Below are 20,888 nucleotides of genomic sequence, written 5' to 3' on the forward strand. Positions count from 1 at the left end.
ATTAGACCGCGAACTGGTTTTTCACCCTTTCTTTCTACTGCCAGTAATTAGAACAGTGCCTGGTGCATAGCTTCATTAATATTTGTTGACTGCCTATAACATTGTTCTTGAAAGACTTCAAGAAGCTGATGATTTAGTGGGAGACATATTGCATTTGCATGTAAAAGAATGACAAAGAACAGACAGAAGTGTATGATACCACCTAGAGAGGTTGTATCCGAAGGAAATGAACACTAAGTGCTTACTATATGCCAAGCGCTTTGCTAAGCACTGTGAACATAAATACAAACAAACAAACAAACAAAAAATCCCTACCCTCAGGGAGCTTACAGTCAAATGAGGGAAGACAACATGAAAGGGACAGGATAGAAATAATACGAAAAATATACAGCTTGGGACATGGTTCTAAAGTCCAGAAAAATTCAGGAACTAGACCAAGAGGAGAATAGAGTCAGGTCACCCTTAGCCCTTCCAAAAAATGGAGGTGCCAGGTAGAAATCACTAATAAGAAAAGGGAGAGGAGGGAGATTGCAGAGAGAAAGTCCGTGATGAGTAGACCATGAGGGTGGTAGGATGTTTCATGGTAAGGAGGCCGGAAGTACAGAGGGGAATTCTAGAATAAGCCCCAGTAGTGGGGGGCATGGTTTAGAAGTCCAGAAGTCAGGAACAGGGCTGGGATAATAAAGCTGGCCTCAGAGTTAGGAAGAACTGAGTTCAAGTCTTATCTCAGAATATACACTACCAGTCTGATCCTGGAAAAGGCACTTAATCTCTTAGTGACTCCAGCAACTCTCTAAGACTTTCAATTATAGAGAAAGTACTCATCAGTATTGGTACATGTATTTCTTCACCGAGAATTTCCTATATCAATGAAATCACAGTTCCGATATCCTCTTTCCTCTCTTCCCCTACCCCTCAAAAAATAATAGTATCAATTGAGTGTTTAAGACAATATGGAGTATAAAAATTCAGAAAAGAGGTAAAATAGTGTATCTTGAGGTGGTGAGGAAAGGCTTCATGAAGGAGGTGGGGGTTAGAACTTAGGTTGGGAGGGTCAATTCCAATAAAAGGCAATGGAGTATTTAAAGCTGAAAAATAGGAAATAGGAGGTTATGTCTGGAGAAGCATAAATAGAGGATAGTTAGTTGATCAGAGGCTATATTAATTCATTTATATTTATTAATTCATTCAAAGTTTACTTCATTGACAGACTAGCATATGCATAGCCCTATGGTAGGTTTTGTATGGGATATAAAAGATATAAAGGTCATATGAATAGGAAGTGGGGGACCATTGAAGGTTTGGGGATAGATTATGATAAATGTAAGACCAATTAGGAAATTAATTCAACAATAAACTAGCTAATGAAAGTAGACAAACTCAATGGGATATTACTGAAGAAGAATGGATGATTTAATATGGTAAGTTTGAATGAAGTAGAAGTTTCCAAAAAAAAGAAAATGACTCCCAGGTTTTGAACCATGTAAGAGGGTTACATTTCCATTTGATATAGTAAAACATCAGAACTGTCCCTACAAAAATGAATCATGTGGATGACTGAAATATTCTTTTTTCTGGTCTGTATATAGACTGTGACAACAAAGACTCTTCCAGTCTCCTTGGCAACAGAGAGAACGATGGTATCATTTTCAGAAATAGGGAAGTCAGGAAAGGGTGCCAGTATGAGGGGAAGATGATGAGTTCATTTTTAGACATGTTGATTATGAGGTGATTGCAGGATATCGAAGTGAAAATGTTCAGTAGGCAGCTGAAAAAGTAGAACTGGAGCTTGGAAGAGGAGGCTAGAGATTTTTTTCAAATGTGGGCCTCTCCTATATAGAGGAAGTAGCTTAAATTATAAAAGCAGATGAAATGGAGAAAGAGAAGAGCCAACTAAGGACAAAGCCTCGGAAGATGCCTGAATTTAGAGGGTAGAAGGTGCAAGAGGACCTGGTAAAGGCAGAGCCAAACATATAGAAAGAGGGGGAATATCATAAATAGTGCCGGAGCCAAGTTAGAAAAGGCTTTGAAGAAGAGAGGTATAGCCAATCGTGTAAGTTATTGAATAGGAGTCAAGGAGGAATAGGACTAATAAAAGACCATCACATTTGGTATGTTGCAGGTCACTGATGACCTGAGAAAGATATGTTAGTAAAATGTGGTTGAGAATAGAAGAAGCCTGATGGCAGGGCTTGCTGCATGTTAAGGAGCAAGCCTAAGAAATAGGGGATAATAAATGAAAGTAGCTGATGGAGAACACTTGTCTGAGAAGCTTTAGAGTAAAATGAAAGAAAACCTGGGTGGAAGGTGATGGGTGTTAGCAGCAGGATTGGTCCTTGTAGCCTTTGCAAAATAGAGGAGACTTGTATATGTGAAAATGCTTACTTCAAATCAACTCCACAAATATTCATTAAGCAACCACTATATACAAGGTATCATGTCAGATACTAGGGATACAAAGACAAGAATGATATAAATATTTGTGATTATTATTACTGTTGTTGTTATGTTATCATCCTAGGCCCTGCTTTAAAGGATCTTCTAGTTGAATGGGAAGGGAGAGGCAGATGTGCAATTAACTGTAAAATAAGAGAGAGTGAAGCAAAGGCAAAAAGATAGATAAAGACAAAGGAAAATTTTTTTTAAAATTGAGAAAGGAAAATTCACTTTGACCTGGTTTGAGGATGGGCAAAGAGAAAGCTTTGAGGAGTTGGCAGATGAAGATGAAAATATGTAAGAGAATCAGTTTCATTTTGGAGGAAAATATAAGTAAAAGCACAGAGACAAAGGGGGCAGGGAAGCAAGAGGATTAGCAGTCCTATTTGGCATTGAAATACATGTAACAGAGGTATGGCCAATGCAGCTCTATCCTTAGAAAAGATGCAATGCACTCTGCCTGCTGCCAGTATATCTGGAGGAAACTGGGGAGCCTGCTTCCAGAAAGGCATGATGACCTTTAATACAAGGGCCCCACTCTCCGATTCAGAGAATACACAGATATCCTCTTTCTCATCCCCTTATCATGCAAAGAAGAGGAGTCTTTTTACTGGCTGCTGAGACAGCATCGAGAAGGCTTACAAAAAGCACTGACTAGCCAAAGTATTTTTTATTTCCTGCCTGACTATGTTAAAGTGAGAAGACAAGAACTATTATAAACACTTGGGGAGGAGAAAGGCATTTGTCCTTTTTCGACTCATCCAGGTTGCTACCATGTGGCCCATGAATAAATGGTCCTGCTATTGCTTCTATTTTTTTTTCCTGCTTTTAGGTGGAGTATCCTTGGTAGCTATTCTAAGCTATCAGTGCTCACAAGAGCATAGCCATCTTTTCATGTGGTCAGGGAATAGGAAATGAATATTATACACACTCTGATGATGGCATTCAATTAGCCAGGTCCTTGTTACGTGTATAATGTTGTATGATATAAGGCTTAAAGAGGTAGATTGAGGCTAGATTACGGAGGATCCTGAAGGACAGAGACAGAAATATATGCCTTAGTCAGTCTACGAAGGGATAGTCACTGAAAACTTTGAGTAGAGAAGTGACATGGCTGTGGTAGAACACTAGAAGGATCACTTGGGTAGAGCTGTAGAAGATACACTAAAGAGGAGATTAGACTAATGGCAGGAAGACTAGGAGAGCTTTACAATAACCTGTATCTAACTACCAGTCTTCCCCATGAGGCAAGAAGGGAGAGAGGAAGGGAGAATGTGGAACTAAAATTTTTAATGAATGTTTAAATTTGTTTTCACATATAATTAGAAAAAAAATCAAATATCAATTTTTTTAAAAAATGAAATTTCACTTTCTTCAAGAAAAAATAGGAACAATGTTAAGAAGCAAAGGGGATATGAACAAGGTAAAATATTAATAAAACAATCTAAGTGAGGGAATGAAGAGGAGGAGAAAGATATGAAGTAAAAAGAGATTCAGTGGCTGCAGGTGACTCTAGGTATGAGCATGGGATACTGGAAGTAGAAGCATGCCATTAATTTAAAAAAATTGAGAAGTCATGCAGGGTAGGTGGTATAGGTAGGTTTAGGAGAGATGAGTTCAGCTTGGGACGTGTTGAATTCAAGGTGCCATAAAACATTCAAGAGGAGATATTTAGGAGTCACCTGGAAATATGGAATGAGAGTTCTGAAGAGCACCTCAGGAATAGAGATAGATCTGGAAATCCTCTGATTACGTGTAAGATAAGTAAGAGGAAATGAATAAGAGAAGAGCATCTTGGAAGCCAAGGGAAGAAAAATGTTCAGAAGCAACAGGTGATTAATAGTATTGATGTATTTAAAACTTGTTCACTAGACCAAATGATTAGGAGATCAGTTTTGACCTTTGAGAAGCCAATTTCAGTAAATCTATCTCAAAATCAGCATGTACAAAACAGATCTGTTTTCAATCACACACTTCAACCACATCCCAATCTTGCCCTTCCTCCAAGCATCAATATTTCTGATAAAACTACCATCATCTAGTTTCACAACCTTAGAGGCAGACTTGACTCTTTCCTTTCCTTCAGCTAATCATTTACCAGGTCTTACTGACTCTATCTCCACAATACCACATGCATCAATTCTCTTCTTTCCACTCATACAACCACCACCCTATTTCAGGCTTACCATTTTTTCAGAAAGACCATTACAGTATTTTGTTCATTGGTTGCCCTGCTTACATGCTCTTCCCTTCCCAATCATCCCTCATGCTGCTTCCAAAATAATCTCCTAAAAGGAAAATTCTGACCTAATCACTTCTGTGCTCAAAAAATCTTCAATGGCTCCCTACTGCATTTAGGACAAAATACAAAAACCTCACTCTGACATATAAAGAAAGCCCTTTGCATAAGTGTCAGTCAACTTTTGCAGAGTTAATACATGTTCCTCCCTTTCCCGTACTCTATGTTCCAAAGTAGCCTATTTGCTCTTCTTACAATTGGCATCCCATCTCCCACTTTTGGTTTTGGCCTGGAATGTCTTCTATTCTCACTTATTTCTCTTAGAATATATAACTTCTTTTGAAGTTTAATCTCTAGGGCTACTTCTTATAGAAGGCCTTCCTTCTCCCCCTTGTTAATGCTCTTCTCTGCCTCAAATTATTTTCTATTTCCTTATTTGCTTACATGTTGTATCCTCCATCAGTATGTGAACTTCCTTGAGGTCAGGGACAATTTTATGTTTTTGTCTTTACATGTCCAGTTTCTAGCATAGCACCTTGTACATAGTAGGTACAAAGTAAATACTTGTTGAGTTGAATTATAAGTGCTAGAGTACAGATCCTGATTGCACGAGGTTGAGAAGTGAATAGAAAAGAAATGGAGGTAGCACAGCAGACCACACTTTCTAGAACAGAAGCTTGTTTTTGTTTTTGAGGCACAGGGATTTAGTGATTTGCCCAAGGTCACACGGCTAGTCAGTGTTAGTGTCCAAGGCCTGATTTGAATTCAGGCAATCCTGACTCCAGAGCCCAGTGCGCTATCCACTGCACTATCTACCTGCCTCTTAGAACAGAGGTTCTTAACCATTTTTGTGTACCATGGAACCCATTTGAAATGTTCTAGTTAAGCATATGGATGACTTCTTGGAATAATGAATTTAAAAGAAAAAAATTAAATATATAGAATTTCAAAAAACAATTGCATTGAAGTGTCATTATCAAACTATATTAAAAACAATTTTATGGAGCTCAGATAAAGAACCCTTGATCTGGGAGTTTGTCGTGAAGGAAACAGAGAGCTAAGACAATGGATGAATTCATTCATTTTACTTTGTGCAGCATATATACTAGCCTAGTGAGTAATAATAGAAATTATCACAAACAAGAGATAATCACGTTTAATTGAAATAACTAACGTATATATCTTTACCTATAAAATAACTCTATATCTGATTGTTTAACATCTAAAAGAGGGGAGAGCAGATGCAAGGGAGGGAAGGATACAATTTGGAACTCAAAACTTCAAAAAAGTGTTTAAAAATTATTTTTAACATGTAACTGGGGAAAAGTAAAATATATGTGTATGTATACGTCTGTGTGTACATGTATGTACATATATATATATATAACCTATAAAATAAAATTACACAAAGAAAAAGTTTATAAATTTGTGTATTTTTTATATATAATATATACATTTATATATAAATTTAGTATTTTAAAGTTGCCTAATGAAAAAGCAAATTTTCATACATAGATCAAAGGTAGCATATTGTTTTCTGCCCTGTGATATGCAGTGAATCTAAAGTTTAAATATATTAAATCTATGAACATCTGAATCTTCACTAGCTAGTAAACTCTACTTCAGTCCACATAATACCTTTTGGTTAGAAAAAAAAATAACAGGCATTTTGGTCAAGTGCCATGTAATAATAAGAGGCAGCATGATATGGTGCAGAAAGACTGGGGCTCATGGCCCACCTCTGAAACATTCTCACTATGTGATCCTGGCCAACTCACCTAACTTGCATGTTCTTTTAGGGAGCCTCTCAAGTTAAACATTGCAGAAAATTTGCTGACCTGCACTGATAAGACTGAGTTTCCTCACCAGACAGCTCTTTGTACTAGTGAAATCCTAGATTATGCAGTCTCTTTGCCTACTATATAATCACTATTAATAATATTTACTTATTATAATCACACTTTTAAACAATTTTCTGCATGCTTATTTGATACACTCTGTTGAGATTAACAAATATTTTTAAAAATTCAGAATCTGACCATTGATTGAGTCTAAAGATTGCATATACACCTCTACGTATATATGTGAATCTGCATTCAAATAGATTCCTTTTCATATGGTTTCCATCTTTTTATGCCCTTCTAATATCTCCATGGACTCCTAAGACATCTTTAAAAAAAACCACTATTTTTAAAATTAGATCAGCTTCAGTGTATTGAAATGAGAAAAGAAAATTAAACCACTCCTGAGAAAACAAAATCTAGTCTACATAAACATAGTCATTTGATGAACATAAAATAAACAGCTTTCTCATAATCTTTATGGAACTTTCAGGAACAAAGATTTTATCATAGAATCATGTTGAAGTTACACGAAGTATTAGAACTGTCAAGATATGATCAGATTCGTTTGGGGGCACATCTTTTGTGAAACTACCGTGAAGGGAAGTAATACCTTATATTACCTACACATAAATTTGCTAACCCTGGTTTGCATTTTCAATTCAGCCTAAATGACTCTTCGGTAGTTCCACTTCTTGAATTATGATACTCATCTCAGGATTTCTGCATCTGTAAACATAAATGATGGCCCATCAAGAGCTAAGACACTGAAAACCTTTGCTCATTTACTGAAGCTTTACCTGTCTAAATGTTCATGCAATTCAAATGATACAATTCCACTCTGCACGTTTCTCACAACAAGATCATCGAGAACAAACCAACTTCCCTCTCTGCTTCTGAAACCCAGTAGCTTCAAGGACTCACTGACATTGTCCCCAGGTTTTCTTAGAGAAGCACTCTTGGCCCTACATAAAGGGAACACACAAGAAATTAGTGACATGGCTACAGATTAAATCACCCTTATTCTAGATATTTTTTTAAAAAACTGTCACAGGAACATCAAACAGTCTGCCATGAGTAGTCAAGAATAGCCAAGAATAAAACTCCTAGTCCTTCTAGCCCAGTTCTCATTTCCTTTAGTAGTAATTTCATAGGGATAGGAGGCAGGGACTAGACCTCTGAATTCACTGGTATGGGGAATTCCTAGATGAGGAAGCTCCACATAAGACCAGTGTAACTTAGAACCTTCTCTTAAACTTACATAGCGTGTTAGACAAGACATCACCCGTAATATCATTGGTCCGCTTCAAAAGCAAAGGACAAACAAGAATAGCATTAGAGCAGAGATTCTTAACTTGACATCCATAAATACCTGGGGTCCATGGATAGATTTCAGGAAGCCTGTGAACTTAGGGGGAAAATACATCTTTATTTTAATTTTATTGGTTTCCTTTGCAATCCCAGGTACTTTATTTTATGCATTTAAAAACATTATTCTGAAAATAATCTGTAGTCTTCACCAGGCTGCCAGACAGCTCCACAACAACAACAAAAAAAGATCAAGAACTCCTGTCATAGAGAGTTGCCTAAAATATTGAGAGGTTAAGTGACTTGTCAAGGGTCTCATAGTCAGTATGTGTCAGAGGTAACATGGGAACCCAGGTCTTCCTCACTGGGAGACTGGCTTTCCATCTACTATGCCTTTCAGGGTAGTCTGATACATATACTTTAATTCATTTCAATGATAGCTAATAAATATTTATAATAATACTGCTGTATTCATGGTCCTGAAGAGGTAATAACAAAATAAAAGAGCCCCTGCAATTAATGATTTTATAATCTAGGTAGCTGACATGTACATAAATATCTATGATATGAGGCAGAATGGAATAAGTCAAAGGAAAAGTCCAGATGATGTGCTGTGAAAAATATGAGGAATAGGAGATCCCTTTTAGCTTGGGAAATCAGAGAAGCCCTTATAGAGGAAGTGACCCCTGAATTCAACTTTGAAGGAAGGGAGTAATTTCAAGAAGTAGAGATGAGAAGTGTCGTATAAGAGGGAGGGTACATTCCAGGCATAGGGTATGATGTGATCAAAGATACAAAGACAGAAGAGGATAGGATAACTGAATTTGGCAAGTTGTCACTTTAGGTATAATACAAAGCCCATGAAGAGAAATAACGTGACAAAGATTAGACTTGAAAGGTAGGTTAGATCCAAATTATGGATAAGGCCAATTTATAGAATTTATATTTTATTCCAAATGCAATAGGGAGCCACTGATGATTTTTGAGCACAGATATGCAGTGTAGTGTGAAACTTCAACTATATTTTTCCATGAAGAGACAAGCAGTCATTATGGTATCCAAGGAAGCCTAGTTCCCTTCAGAGAATTCATGCATGACTAAATAAATTTTCAAGGATTTACATTTCTTCCTCAAATATATCACATCCTCCTTTTCAGGTTGCCTTTCTGAACACTATGCTTTTAGTATTGGAACAATGGAAACAAAGAAAAATATGTTCAGCATTATTATTAAATGTGTGTATATATATATTATATATATATATATATATATATATATATACACACACATACACATATAGGTTGCTGCATGAAAAAATGCATTGTCCCTGTCACTCTAAAATATCTTATTCCATAACCTTGAATAGATTTTCCCTAATAAACTGCCCTTTTTCTTCAAAGTGACATTGTTTAATACTATTAAATATTCAAACACAACAATTTATACTGGTAAGCTAAAAGTGAAACATTAAATATTCTTATATTTTACTCATAAGTTTTCTTACATATGCTACAGGAAATATAATTTTATATTTTATTATTGCTGATATTAATTAATATGGCCAATATTAATATATTGGCAGGTAGATGGTGCAGTGTTGGACTTGGAGTTAGGAAGGTGAGACCCTGGCAAGTCTAATCCTAACCCCAACCCTAAAAAGACAGTTCAACACATTAGCTCAGTGTTGATGGTTAGCTCACAAATTTTGAAGGGAAGGGACTTTAGAGGCATACTAATCCAACCCTTTCATTTTACAGATTATAATTACTTATATTTCATTCCTATCTGAGTAGCAGCTGTATCTTCCTTACTTTCTGTTTCTTTATCTATGCTGGTATGAAGTTGGTTTGGAATTTAACAAAGAAAAAGAAAAAGAAATGGGGGAGGGCAGGAGAGTTTAAATGTGAATATATAGTTTGAAATCTAAATTTTATAGCAAAAAAATTTAGGTCAGTCTAAACATCAAATCAACCTACCTCACTATATGTTGTCATTTAAATCCAACTTAGTTCTTTGTGGTAAACTAGGTTACACACACAAAGACTGTGTTTTCTAATTCTTTTACCTTTCCCATAGAATCTAACCCAATGATCAGAGCATAGTAGGAAATTCTGATACCATGTGTCCACACCATTATACTCAGGTATACATAGTATTTTACAATTTGCATTTTCTTAGTGGAAGTATTTCAGAATAATCCAATGGAAATTTCATTTTCCTAAAAGAATACTAAAGTCAATCATTTAAGTTCCTTTATCATGAATTCATCTTCTTTCTTTTTTTTTTTAATCCAGACCTATTACTTCATTATAAGTGTGGGGAAATCCTGATCTAGAGATTCCCCATACTAGATCAGCAACTCATCTTTAACTTTTAGCTTAGAGAGTTGGTGGAGCTCTTTTCCCAGGGTTTCACAACTAGTCTGTATTAGAAGCAGGACTGGAACTTGGGTTTTCCTGATTCCAATGTTGATCTTCTCCCCATTGTGCCAGGCCATCTGTCTCATCATTTTTTGATATGTCAGATTAACATGTCATGGTCTTACTCACCGGATAGGGTAGGAAGTTGTGATCTTTCTAGAAATAGCACTAGTTGCCCTTTTATGGTCTGTCTCAGCACCATGAGCTTTTCTTTCTGTATTTGGAGAACAGGGCAAGATGACAGTGACTGGTTTATGAAAAGGATGTGTTGCTGGGTGTTGGAGATGAATTAAAGGGCTAGTTGATACTACTGAATAATAAAGATCTTGTTTCATTTTTAATGTTGACACTAGTGAAGGATCAATTGGCTGGACCTAAATGAATTAGATAAAAGAGTAATTAATTCTCATTGATTAACTTTCATTAGAAGCAAAATACTTTTTTTTTCTGAGCTGTTTATCTTAGTGCGTTACAGAATATAGTTTTGTGTGTGTTTTGTTTAATAAATCCAAACTTTATAACTACAACAGCTCCCATAACATCTCCTTCTTCTAAATTATCTTCAGTCCAGTCATTTTCACCATGAAGCCACATATATTATATAGGTACCTTCCAACTTTCTACTTCTTGTTCTGAGAACTGTAACCAAATCACTACTACCATTTCCTCTTGAAAGGGTGTCTCAACTGACCGCTTTATTTTTCCCCTCACAGTCTCTGTAATTTCCCAGTTACCCTTCTCTGGCTATGACTCTCCTATATTAATATTCTACTTTTATAAGCCTCTCAAAACAGAGCAAATCTCACCTGGTTTCTCTGATAAAAATTTTTTTAATTACTAAAAATTATTATTGGTGCTCTGGTGATGAGGTATGCATGAGTGCTATCAAGTATCCATCTTCTTTCCACCTATACATCTACAAAAAACTGAAGTAGAGAACAGATTTCCAGACTTCTCTGTGCATGACTGGAAAGGGACAGCTATGTCATATTCCAAAAGTGGGGGCAGTTAAGAAGGGAAGGCTAGTTTCTTCAAAATCCCTACACAAACACAAACCTCCAAATCCTCATGGACTCTTGACTGCCCTCATTATATATGGAAACTGCCAGAAGAACTTCTAATTTGGAGATTCCCTTCCTAAGTAAACATTTGTGTTTGTGCATATTAAAAGTTTTTCTGTTTGCAGCTTAAAAGTTATATAACTTTTCCAAGAAGCCTTACTGTATGAACTCCCTAATCCCAGCCCTCAACTATAATATAATGGCAACTGCTTGCAAGATCATTCTCAGGAAAATTATTAGCACTTGCATCGGGGAGCCACCTCCTCCAACCCTATTATTGAATGGTAGTTTAAAAAATCATGCACAGAAATTTGTAGAGGCATGCTAACACTGAAATACTATATTTTCTGTAATAATATCTATTTTTAAAAATCAATTTTGCGTGATTTAGATGTAGTAACACCTAAAAGCATAAGGTTGAGGGTTAAGAAGGTATTCCATATTTATCTAGTTATGAATATTGCTGTATTCATGTAACATATACACCATACCAAAATTTCAGATTCTTCAATTTTACTAACTAGTTGCCCACACTTTGTTTTTAATCATGCTAATGAAGTTTAAGTAATAGAAAAAAGGTTTCTCTTTCTTGCAAAAGAGCTATAACAGGAAGATTGTGCACTTTAGGATGAAAGAACATGATGGCAGCATCCGCTTTTTCCTTGAACAAAATATATATCCAAGGATTTCAGGTGATTAAGAATCTAGAGACAGTGAGTGTCCAGCAGAGCACTGTCTAGAGGACAGTACATGTACATCTCATCAGTAGCCAACAAAGCACAGCAGAGACATGCTATAATGACCCATTATCCATATGAGCATAGTCGAGCAAAGACTAGAGAACAATCAGGTTGGTGAATTGTACTGGCTGGCATAATAATGACCTAACTAGGAGCAGTCCTGCAATGCCAGAGATGTGAGTTGCCTCTCGAACTGTTTCCCTTGTTGCTTGTGTGTGTGTGTGTGTGTGTGTGTGTGTGTGTGTGTGTGCTCCTTCGTGCATGCTCCCTATATCCACTCTTCCTACTGATATACATGCTCCTGAAAGAGTGAATCCTTGTTTTGTGTGGGAAATGCTTTGTTGCTACATTCTTATCATACCATTTCATTAAATGCCTTTTCTTCTAACAAAATAAGTCCTTTGGCTAATCATAAAGGGTAAACACCTCAGTGGGAGAGGCATGAGCCTCTCCAAAGATTCACAGAAAACTTTGAATCTGTGATAGTTACTTACTTCAGAACCAGCACAGAAAGTTGGGATACTACACAATAATAAAACTTGCAAATTTCTGCTAATGTGGCAAGAATTCAATCTGAGAAAAGAGTGAAAGTGATCTATTTCATCACAAGTGGTTAGTTTATAATACAGGTATTCTGGAGAACAATTTGAAACTATGTCCAAAGGGCTATAAAACTGTGTATGCCCTTTGACACAGCAATACCATTGAGGCAGCTAGGTGGTGCAGTGGATAAAGCACCGGCCTTGAAGACAGGAGGACCTGAGTTCAGATCTGGCCTCAGACACATAACACTCACTAGCTGTGTGACTCTGGGCAAGTCACTTACTGCCATTGCCTAGCAAAAACAAGAAACAAACAAATAAAAAACAGACACAGCAATACCATTACTAGGTCTGCATAAATATCTACAAAAATATTTATAGCACCTCTTTTTGTTGTGGTAAAGAATTGGAAATTGAGGGGATGCTCATCAATTGGGGAATGGCTGAACAAGTTATGGTTTATGATAGTGATGGTGCATATTGCCCTATAAGAAATGACGAGCAGGATGCTTTCAAAAAAAACCTTGGAAGACCTATATGAACAGATGCAAAGTGAAATGAGCAGAACCAAAAGAACATTGTATGCAATAACACCAATACTGTATGATGATCAACTATGAAAGACCTAGCTACTTGATCATCAAGACAGAATTGTCTTGATGAAAAATGCTATCTACCTCCAAAGAGAGAACCAATGAACTCTGAGTGTAAAGTATAATACTTCTAATCTGTTTTTAGTGCTTTTTTCTGCAACATGTTTAATATAGAAATATATTTGCATGATCTCATATGATTTCACAGCAGTATCATACTGCTTGCCTTCCCAGTTTGTGGGAGAGGGACTGAAGGTAAAGAGAGAATTCAGAATTCAATTTTTTAAGTGATTGTTTAAAAAATTAATAAATTTATTTTTAAAAAGATGAGAAAAACCAAGCAATACATTAAATAGTGGTTAGTTTAGTCTCCATGAAACATTAGGTTAAAATATTCATAAAACATCATGTTATATAATTCTATCTGAGCTGTAAGAATCCACGTCTCATTATTTTCAATATTGCATTTAATCTTTATGAGCCTCAGTTCTCTCATCTGTAAAATAGAAAAATAATCCTTGTACTAACTACTTCACATAATTGTTGTAAAGATCAAACAGTTACAGAATTCTTTATTAAATCTAAGACTCTGTAATTATTAGTATTTTATTGGAATAATCCACTTACTGTTATTTTAAATATTACATCTCATTCATCCATTTTTCAAAGGTTCAGTTGCCAAGTCTTTAATTAAGATTCTACCTCTACAATAGTTTTTTGCATGTATCCTCTTCTCTCCAACTGGAGGGGTTGAGAGTATGGGAGAAGAAAAGCATTTATTAATTGCCCACTATGTGGCAGGCACTCTGCTAAGCACTTTGCAAATATTGTCTCACAACAGCTCTGGGAGGCAGGTGGCATTATCATCCCCATTTTACAGATGAGGAATCTGAGGCAGGAATCTGAGGTTAAAGTGACTTGCTTAGTGTCACACAGCTAGTAAATGGATGATCCTTGATTTGAATCCAAGTCTTCCTGACTCCCAGACCAGCACTCTGTCCACTGTACCTTCTCGTGGCCATCCTTCTAGCTCATGCCTTTATCATTTCTTGCCTGAACTCTGGTTAATAGGCAACTAACTAGGGGCAGCTAGGTGGCCCAGTAGATAGAACTCCAGCCTTGGAATCAGGAGGACCTGAGTTCAAATATAGCCTCAGACACTTGATATTTACTAGCTGTTTGAGTCACTTAACCCAATTGCCTCACCAAAAAAAAAAAAGGCAACTAACTGATCTTCCTGCCTCCAGTACTTTCCTTCTCTGATCCCTCTACTACACAGCTTCCAAAATGAGATTCCTAATGCACGTCTTACTTAACTTTCCTGCTCAAGAAGTTTCAATGTCTACCTGTTTCTACAAGGTAAAATACAGACTCCTCTGTTTAGCATTTAGAGCTAGCCACATGGAACAATGGGGAGAGAGCCAAGGATTTGGTGCCAAAGACCTAGGTTCAAATCCCAGAGCTGTTATTTCTACTTGCATGACTTCCTGCGAATATTTAACCTCTGTGCACCTGAGTTTCTTTATCTGTAAAATGAGGAAGTTGAATTAGCTAACTCGAAGTTCCCTTCAAGCTCCAAATTTATGATCATATAGATTCTCCCAGTATGACTTCAGCCTATCTTTTTGGTATGATTTTGTGTTAATCCCCCTCATACACCCTATGTTCCAGTCAAACTTTTACTTTTGCTGTTACATATACATGACATTCCATCTCTTCTCTCCAGGCCTTTGCAAAGACCATCTCCCATACCCTTTGATGCTCTCCCTCCTCTGCTTCTCAGAATCCCTAACTCTCTTTAAGGTGCTATCCTACAGAACACATATCCTATTAGTTATTATTGTTCTCCTTGCTCCCAAAATTACTTTGCATTTCCCTTGTATATGTCCCGTACTGACTTGTCTGTGTACACATCTCCCATCACTTCCCAAGTAGTGCCTTAAGGGCAGGAGTTATTTCATTATGTCTTAGTATCACCACCAGATGAACAAAAGTAGGCACTTAATCAATGGTGGTATTAGTGGGCTGAACTGAATGGAAAGGCAACTAATGTGATGCATGCTTACCTTTAACTGTACAAGGACTGAAGAGTTGAAAACTCCCAAGGGGTAACTTAAGGAGATCCTGGGGTCCATGCTGAGCTTTAGGGAAAGGCCTTTCTTTGGAACCATGAAGGATTCCTTCTTCAGGCAAGATACCACAGAAAAAATGCCAACCGTATAAACCTTTACTTCAGCCCAGGTTCCCTAAATGCACACACACACACACACACAAATGCAAAACACTGCAGCACGTGAAAGAAAGTCCTACATTTCAGTAATTTTGTAACACATCTTGGGTTTCATTTATAGCTAACTATGTGCTCTTTGTTGCTTTTCAAGGAAGACAAAAACGGTGAAATGAAAACCTCTTAGATAGATATTACCTGCACAAATTAATGAAAATCCTGCCCCATAAGTTCTAAAGAATGTTAAAGTTTAAGAAGCCTAAAGGTCAATAGACTACAAATTGACTGACTGACTACTTGTATTAGATGGGAAATCTACATTGCTCCAGGCACACTTTGTGATTTCCCCTTATACCTAGGACACACCTGTAAAATGAGATGGTTAGAATAAATGGCCTCTGAGTTCCATCCCATTAAAATCTAATTCTTATTACCATTATAAAAGGTACTGTGGCTATTATATTTAGTTGGTGAGAATACAGTGCTAATTAAATCACAGTGATTTTCTCTTTGTTTTTTTTTTCTCCCCATGCACAATAGTTAGCTTTGTTCTGTTCAATGACATCAAACTACACCCTCAACTCTGGGAAAGGATCTTAGAAATGTGTATCCTTGGAGATTAAGGAAATTCACAAAGTATGTATGGCTCTCTTGTCCAACATAGATAATCAGTAGTATCATCTTCATATCTCAAGAACAGCATTTTCTAGTAGTCTGAGTAACATTAAGAAACTTTGCAAAATAGGAGAAGGATCCTTAGCTGAGCATTTACCAACCTTATGGCTTCCTCGAGTTCCTTCCAATGAACTTGGGGTTATATAACTTGATTGAAGGTCTCTATCAGACACTTTCACCATGATGTCCCTGTAATTTCCCCTGTAGCGTGCACTAAATGGGATTGCAATGCTTATCGGAAATGGTATTCTCTTCTCCTGGTCTATGTACTCAACAGTGATGACATTGCTGACCAATTCTTCAGAATCCTTAACTATCAAAGAACTAATACTGTTTGTTATCTGGCAGGTCAGGTTTTGTAGAATAGGTAATGATGCTGTAATATAACAAACTACTTTGGGGCTGGTCTCATCAAATGAAGTAACAAGATATCTGCAGAAAAAACACATGATATTTTTCCTTTGCATAATTTAATTTATATATGTTTACTTATATATTCGATTTGATAAATGATTATACAATTTTTTTTATCATGTTACAATTTAAATTTGAAGACTGCTATAGAATCTCAGAGTTAGAAAAGCCTAGAGATCATCCAGTCCGACGCCTACTTATAGCATGAATCCCTCGCACAATATTCTTGGTTATTCATTTATTTATTTATTTCCAACAATGAAGAACTCACTGACTCATGGGGCCTGTTCTGGTTTTGGAAAGCTCCAATTCTTTGAAAAAGTCTAATCTTCTATCTTCTTCCCTTTGCCCGAGCAGAAAGTTAGTCCCAATTCCAGATGACACCTCCACCAAACTTGCCCCTCACTCCTAGTTCTGTGGATGACACCACCATGGTTCTTGCCCTATAAGCTTGACACCTTAAGGACATCTTGGACTTCATCCTCAACTCCCCATATCCAATCAACTATCAAGTCCTAGAGAGCCTATCTCCACCTCACTTCTTGCTCAGACTAACCATAATAGGCTTTTATCTAGTCTCCACACCTCTAGTCCCTCCTCCTTTCCAATGCAGCTTTCCAAATCCAAGTAATCATTCCAAAGTGGGTCTGATGGTGTAAGCCTTCCACTCAAAACTTTCATTGGATCTCTATTGCTTACTGAATAAGACACAAATTCCTTAGACTGGCATTCAAGGCCCTCTAAAATATGGCTCAGTCATCATACACCTTCCTGTAATTTACATTCCAGTCAAACTGGATTATTGCACCGACTTTTGTTCATTTCCACCATTGCTCCATTTTAAAGAAGGGTCCAAATTCCTGGAACGGTCTCTACCTTTATCACTACCTTAGAGTCTTTCTTTTCATTTGAGGCCTACCTTTTCCATGAAGTCTTCTTCATTCTCTAACCATAAATAATTCTCCTTGGCCCCCCCCCCATTTTCCAAATCTCTCATACCACTCTTTGGATCTCTCCTATAAACGTCTTATCTCATAATTTGTAATATATTTACTTATATTTTTTCTTATTCCTCTCCCTCTATTAGGCTGCAAGGTACTTGGGGACAGGATCATTGAATTAGAGCTGAAATGAATTATAGACACCACCTAATCTAACCCCCTCATCTTACAGATCAGGAAAGTGAGACAGGATAAGTACCCAGGTCTTTCAATCTCCAAGTTTAGCATCTGTGTCATGCTGCATCTCTAAATCTCATTCCATTTTTTATCTCTAATACCCAGAGGATAGTTTGAAACAGTAGTTACTCAATATCTGCTGAATTGTATTCTTTAAATATTTGAAGATAGCTACCATTTCTTCTCCAATTCTTTTCTTCCTGAAGGTAAATATCACCAGTTCCTTCAACTAATCATAACTTTTGAGTCCCATCATCAACATAAAGTGTAGCAGTTCAGTTTTAGAATTGAAAAGAACATTAAAGGTCATCTAGTTCAATTTTCTTATTTTCATGATGAGGAAACTGGTACCCAGAGAGTTCAGTGACTTGTCCAAGGTTACACAATAAGTAGCAGAGCTGGAATTCAAACTCAGGTCAACTACTTTTTAAGCTATACTATTCCACCTTCAGGAAATGTATTATCAGAAAAGAACATGGCTTCATAGCGAGAGCAATGGAAAGTGGATGGATGGCCCAAGTACTGTAGTGGTGCCCACAGAATGTCACCAAAACATTGAGGAGATCTTTTGTGGAGTATTTATGGGTGTCCACGCACAAGAATAGCTCAGAATGAGAATGTGTGGATCCCAATCACAGTTGCTGAATTTCCATGCTTTCTGATACTGATCGTATTGATGGCATTCCACAAGACTGGAAAACAGTTTAAATCGAAAGTCTATCATGAGCCAGCCTTGTATTAGTTTAGGAATGATTCTTTCTCATATTTGCAAAGTGCTCTGGGAAGCCTTATCAAGGTTAATTTCTTCCAAGGGTGACAAATTAAGCAGAAAAGGGAAGAGTTCATCATGGCATAAAACCCAATAGCCCCAACTCCACTCTACAAAATATTGTTCCAAGTAACTGAACTGGTCTGTAGCAGGCCTTCTCACCTTTGGGCATGGGCATTACCTAGGAGCTATGGAAGAGAATAGGTTCTTTAAAGTTGGATATCCATGGAGGCAACCTGAAGATTTTTTGTTTGCTAAACATTTTTGATTATGAAGGGTGATGGCTTCTTAGCCTGAGGTAGCATGATGAGTCATGATCTAAATTTACAAACCTGAATGGGTTATCCTGGATAACTATGTGACTAGGGAACCACTAAATGGGGAACACCTAAAGTGGGTGTTATAGAGTGTGGTGTTGCCTTTGGCTGCTTAGGCCTCTCTTTGAGTTATTTTGAGCTGTGTTACTATATGCAGTGCTTTGTTTCAGGTGAAATAAAACAATAATATGATTTTTTTTTAAAAAAAATGCTCCTGGCTTCAAATTCCACCTGTGACACTTTCTACCTTTGTGACCATGGGCAATTCACTTTATCTCCAAGGCTCTCAGTTTCCTCATCTGTTAAATAAGAGTTGGATTAAATGGCCAATAAGGTCCCCTGTACTTCACAATCTATTATCCTGTAATAGCACAGTATTCTGACAAAGAGGTGATAGACTTGAAGTGCTGGATGAGGTATATCTTGTTAGATATGGCCATGTGTGGATTTGATTGCTTGACTCTATTTACAAGAGAAGTTTTGATTTTGTTTTTGTTTATAATTGCTAAGTGCAAGGATTGGGAAGGAAAGGGGAGATAATAAGAGCAATGAAAGAAAGAAAGAAAGAAAGAAAGAAAGAAAGAAAGAAAGAAAGAAAGAAAGAAAGAAAGAAAGAAAGAAAGAAAGAAAGAAAGAAGGAAAGGAACAAACAAAGAAAGAAACAAAGAAACAAAGAAAGAAACAGAGAAAGAGAGAAAGAAAGAAAGAAAGAAAGAAAGGAAGAAACAAACAAACAAAGAAACAAAGAAACAAAGAAAGAAACAGAGAAAGAGAGAAAGAAAGAAAGAAAGAAAGAAAGAAAGAAAGAAAGAAAGAAAGAAAGAAAGAAAGAAAAAGAAAAGCAGGAAGGAAGGAAGGGAGGGAGGGAGGGAGGAAGGAAGGAAGAGAGGGAGAGAGGAAAGCATAAAGGCCATTGACGCATTGGTTTTATTTTTTTATTTTATTTTATTTTATTTTGCTTTTTGGTGAGGCGATCAAGGTTAAGTGACTTGCCCAGGGTCACACAGCTAGTAAATGTTAAATGCCTGAGGCTGGATTTGAACTCAGGTACTCGATACATTTTTTAAGGCATAAAAGAAAACAGAAAAAAAGTTCTAAAGGAGATACAAATAAGCAGGACAATTTAAAACTAATATGTTGGATTTATTTGCTTTGAAAAAATAAGCTGTACATAATAGAAATTCATGGTTTCATTTGCAATTTTCTGGGTTTTTTCTCTATGGAAATGTTCATATTTGTTGGTGTCAAATTCAGAAAACCAAACAGAATTATTTTAAAAAATACTCAGTGTATTAAAGCTAATTGGGGTATGTGGTGAGTTTCAAACCACTAAGGTATCATTTAATGTTAAAGAATATCTTAAATGTATATTTTTCTGGGGGAAAATTACTATACCCCCTACAGGTACCTAAAATGCCAAGAGAAAACATTGTTTATTCACCTGATTTAATCTGGTTTGTAGTGATTTTATTTAGTCTTATAAAAGATTACTAGCCACCTTGAACAGACAGAGATACTGAAGCACTGTGATTAGCTCAAAAATACCAATTTGGTACTGAATACATCAAGTTCCTTCAACATGTTTGTTTGGTATTCAGGTCTTTGTTATCATTGGTGCAAGGGAGATATTCAATGAGAAAACTCTATCAACCAATGTGACAACTGTTTTTCAGTTTATGATTTTAGAGAACTGAGTGGCTAAGTCTGTTATCCACCACATTCACATGTCAAAGGGGGAACTTGAACTCTCAGATCATCCTGACTCCAAGAACATCCTTATATCCACTACACCATGAATGAATAAAGCATCACATAAGTGCTTACTATGTGCAAATCCCTTTACTGAACAGAAAAGACAGTCCCTGCTCTCAGAGTCACATTCTGATGGAGGAGACAACATAGCTATCTATTTCAGCTGTAAGTCAGATGGAAAAATCCCATGGTTCTTAGGGTGTAGAAGCAAAGCAAATGTATTGCCTTTTCTTTAATGCCATTACTTAATATCACTATTCCAGGGCTTTGGGGTTCAACGTCCTGGGCTGTCTTCTTCGGGGTCTGAAAGAAGATGGTGGCCAAGATACTGGTCATAGTTGACTTGCCTGGCACATGCTGCTCCTGTCTCTCCCAC

The 20,888-nt window shown here is 36.8% G+C and overlaps 1 protein-coding gene across 1 annotated transcript in view; it reads right to left on the reverse strand.

The window, feature by feature from the left end:
• DTHD1 (death domain containing 1) overlaps positions 1-20,888 on the reverse strand; it is a 68,333-nt gene that overhangs the window by 24,282 nt on the left and 23,163 nt on the right. Inside the window, 4 exon segments of the mRNA XM_078148237.1 lie at positions 7,317-7,481; positions 10,374-10,618; positions 15,247-15,426; positions 16,184-16,514. Coding sequence (XP_078004363.1) covers positions 7,317-7,481; positions 10,374-10,618; positions 15,247-15,426; positions 16,184-16,514 — 921 coding nt within the window.

This window comes from Phascolarctos cinereus, unplaced genomic scaffold (assembly GCF_003287225.1).
Source record: "Phascolarctos cinereus isolate Bilbo 61053 unplaced genomic scaffold, phaCin_HiC Scaffold_9;HRSCAF=440, whole genome shotgun sequence".
Taxonomy (NCBI): Eukaryota; Metazoa; Chordata; class Mammalia; order Diprotodontia; family Phascolarctidae; genus Phascolarctos; species Phascolarctos cinereus.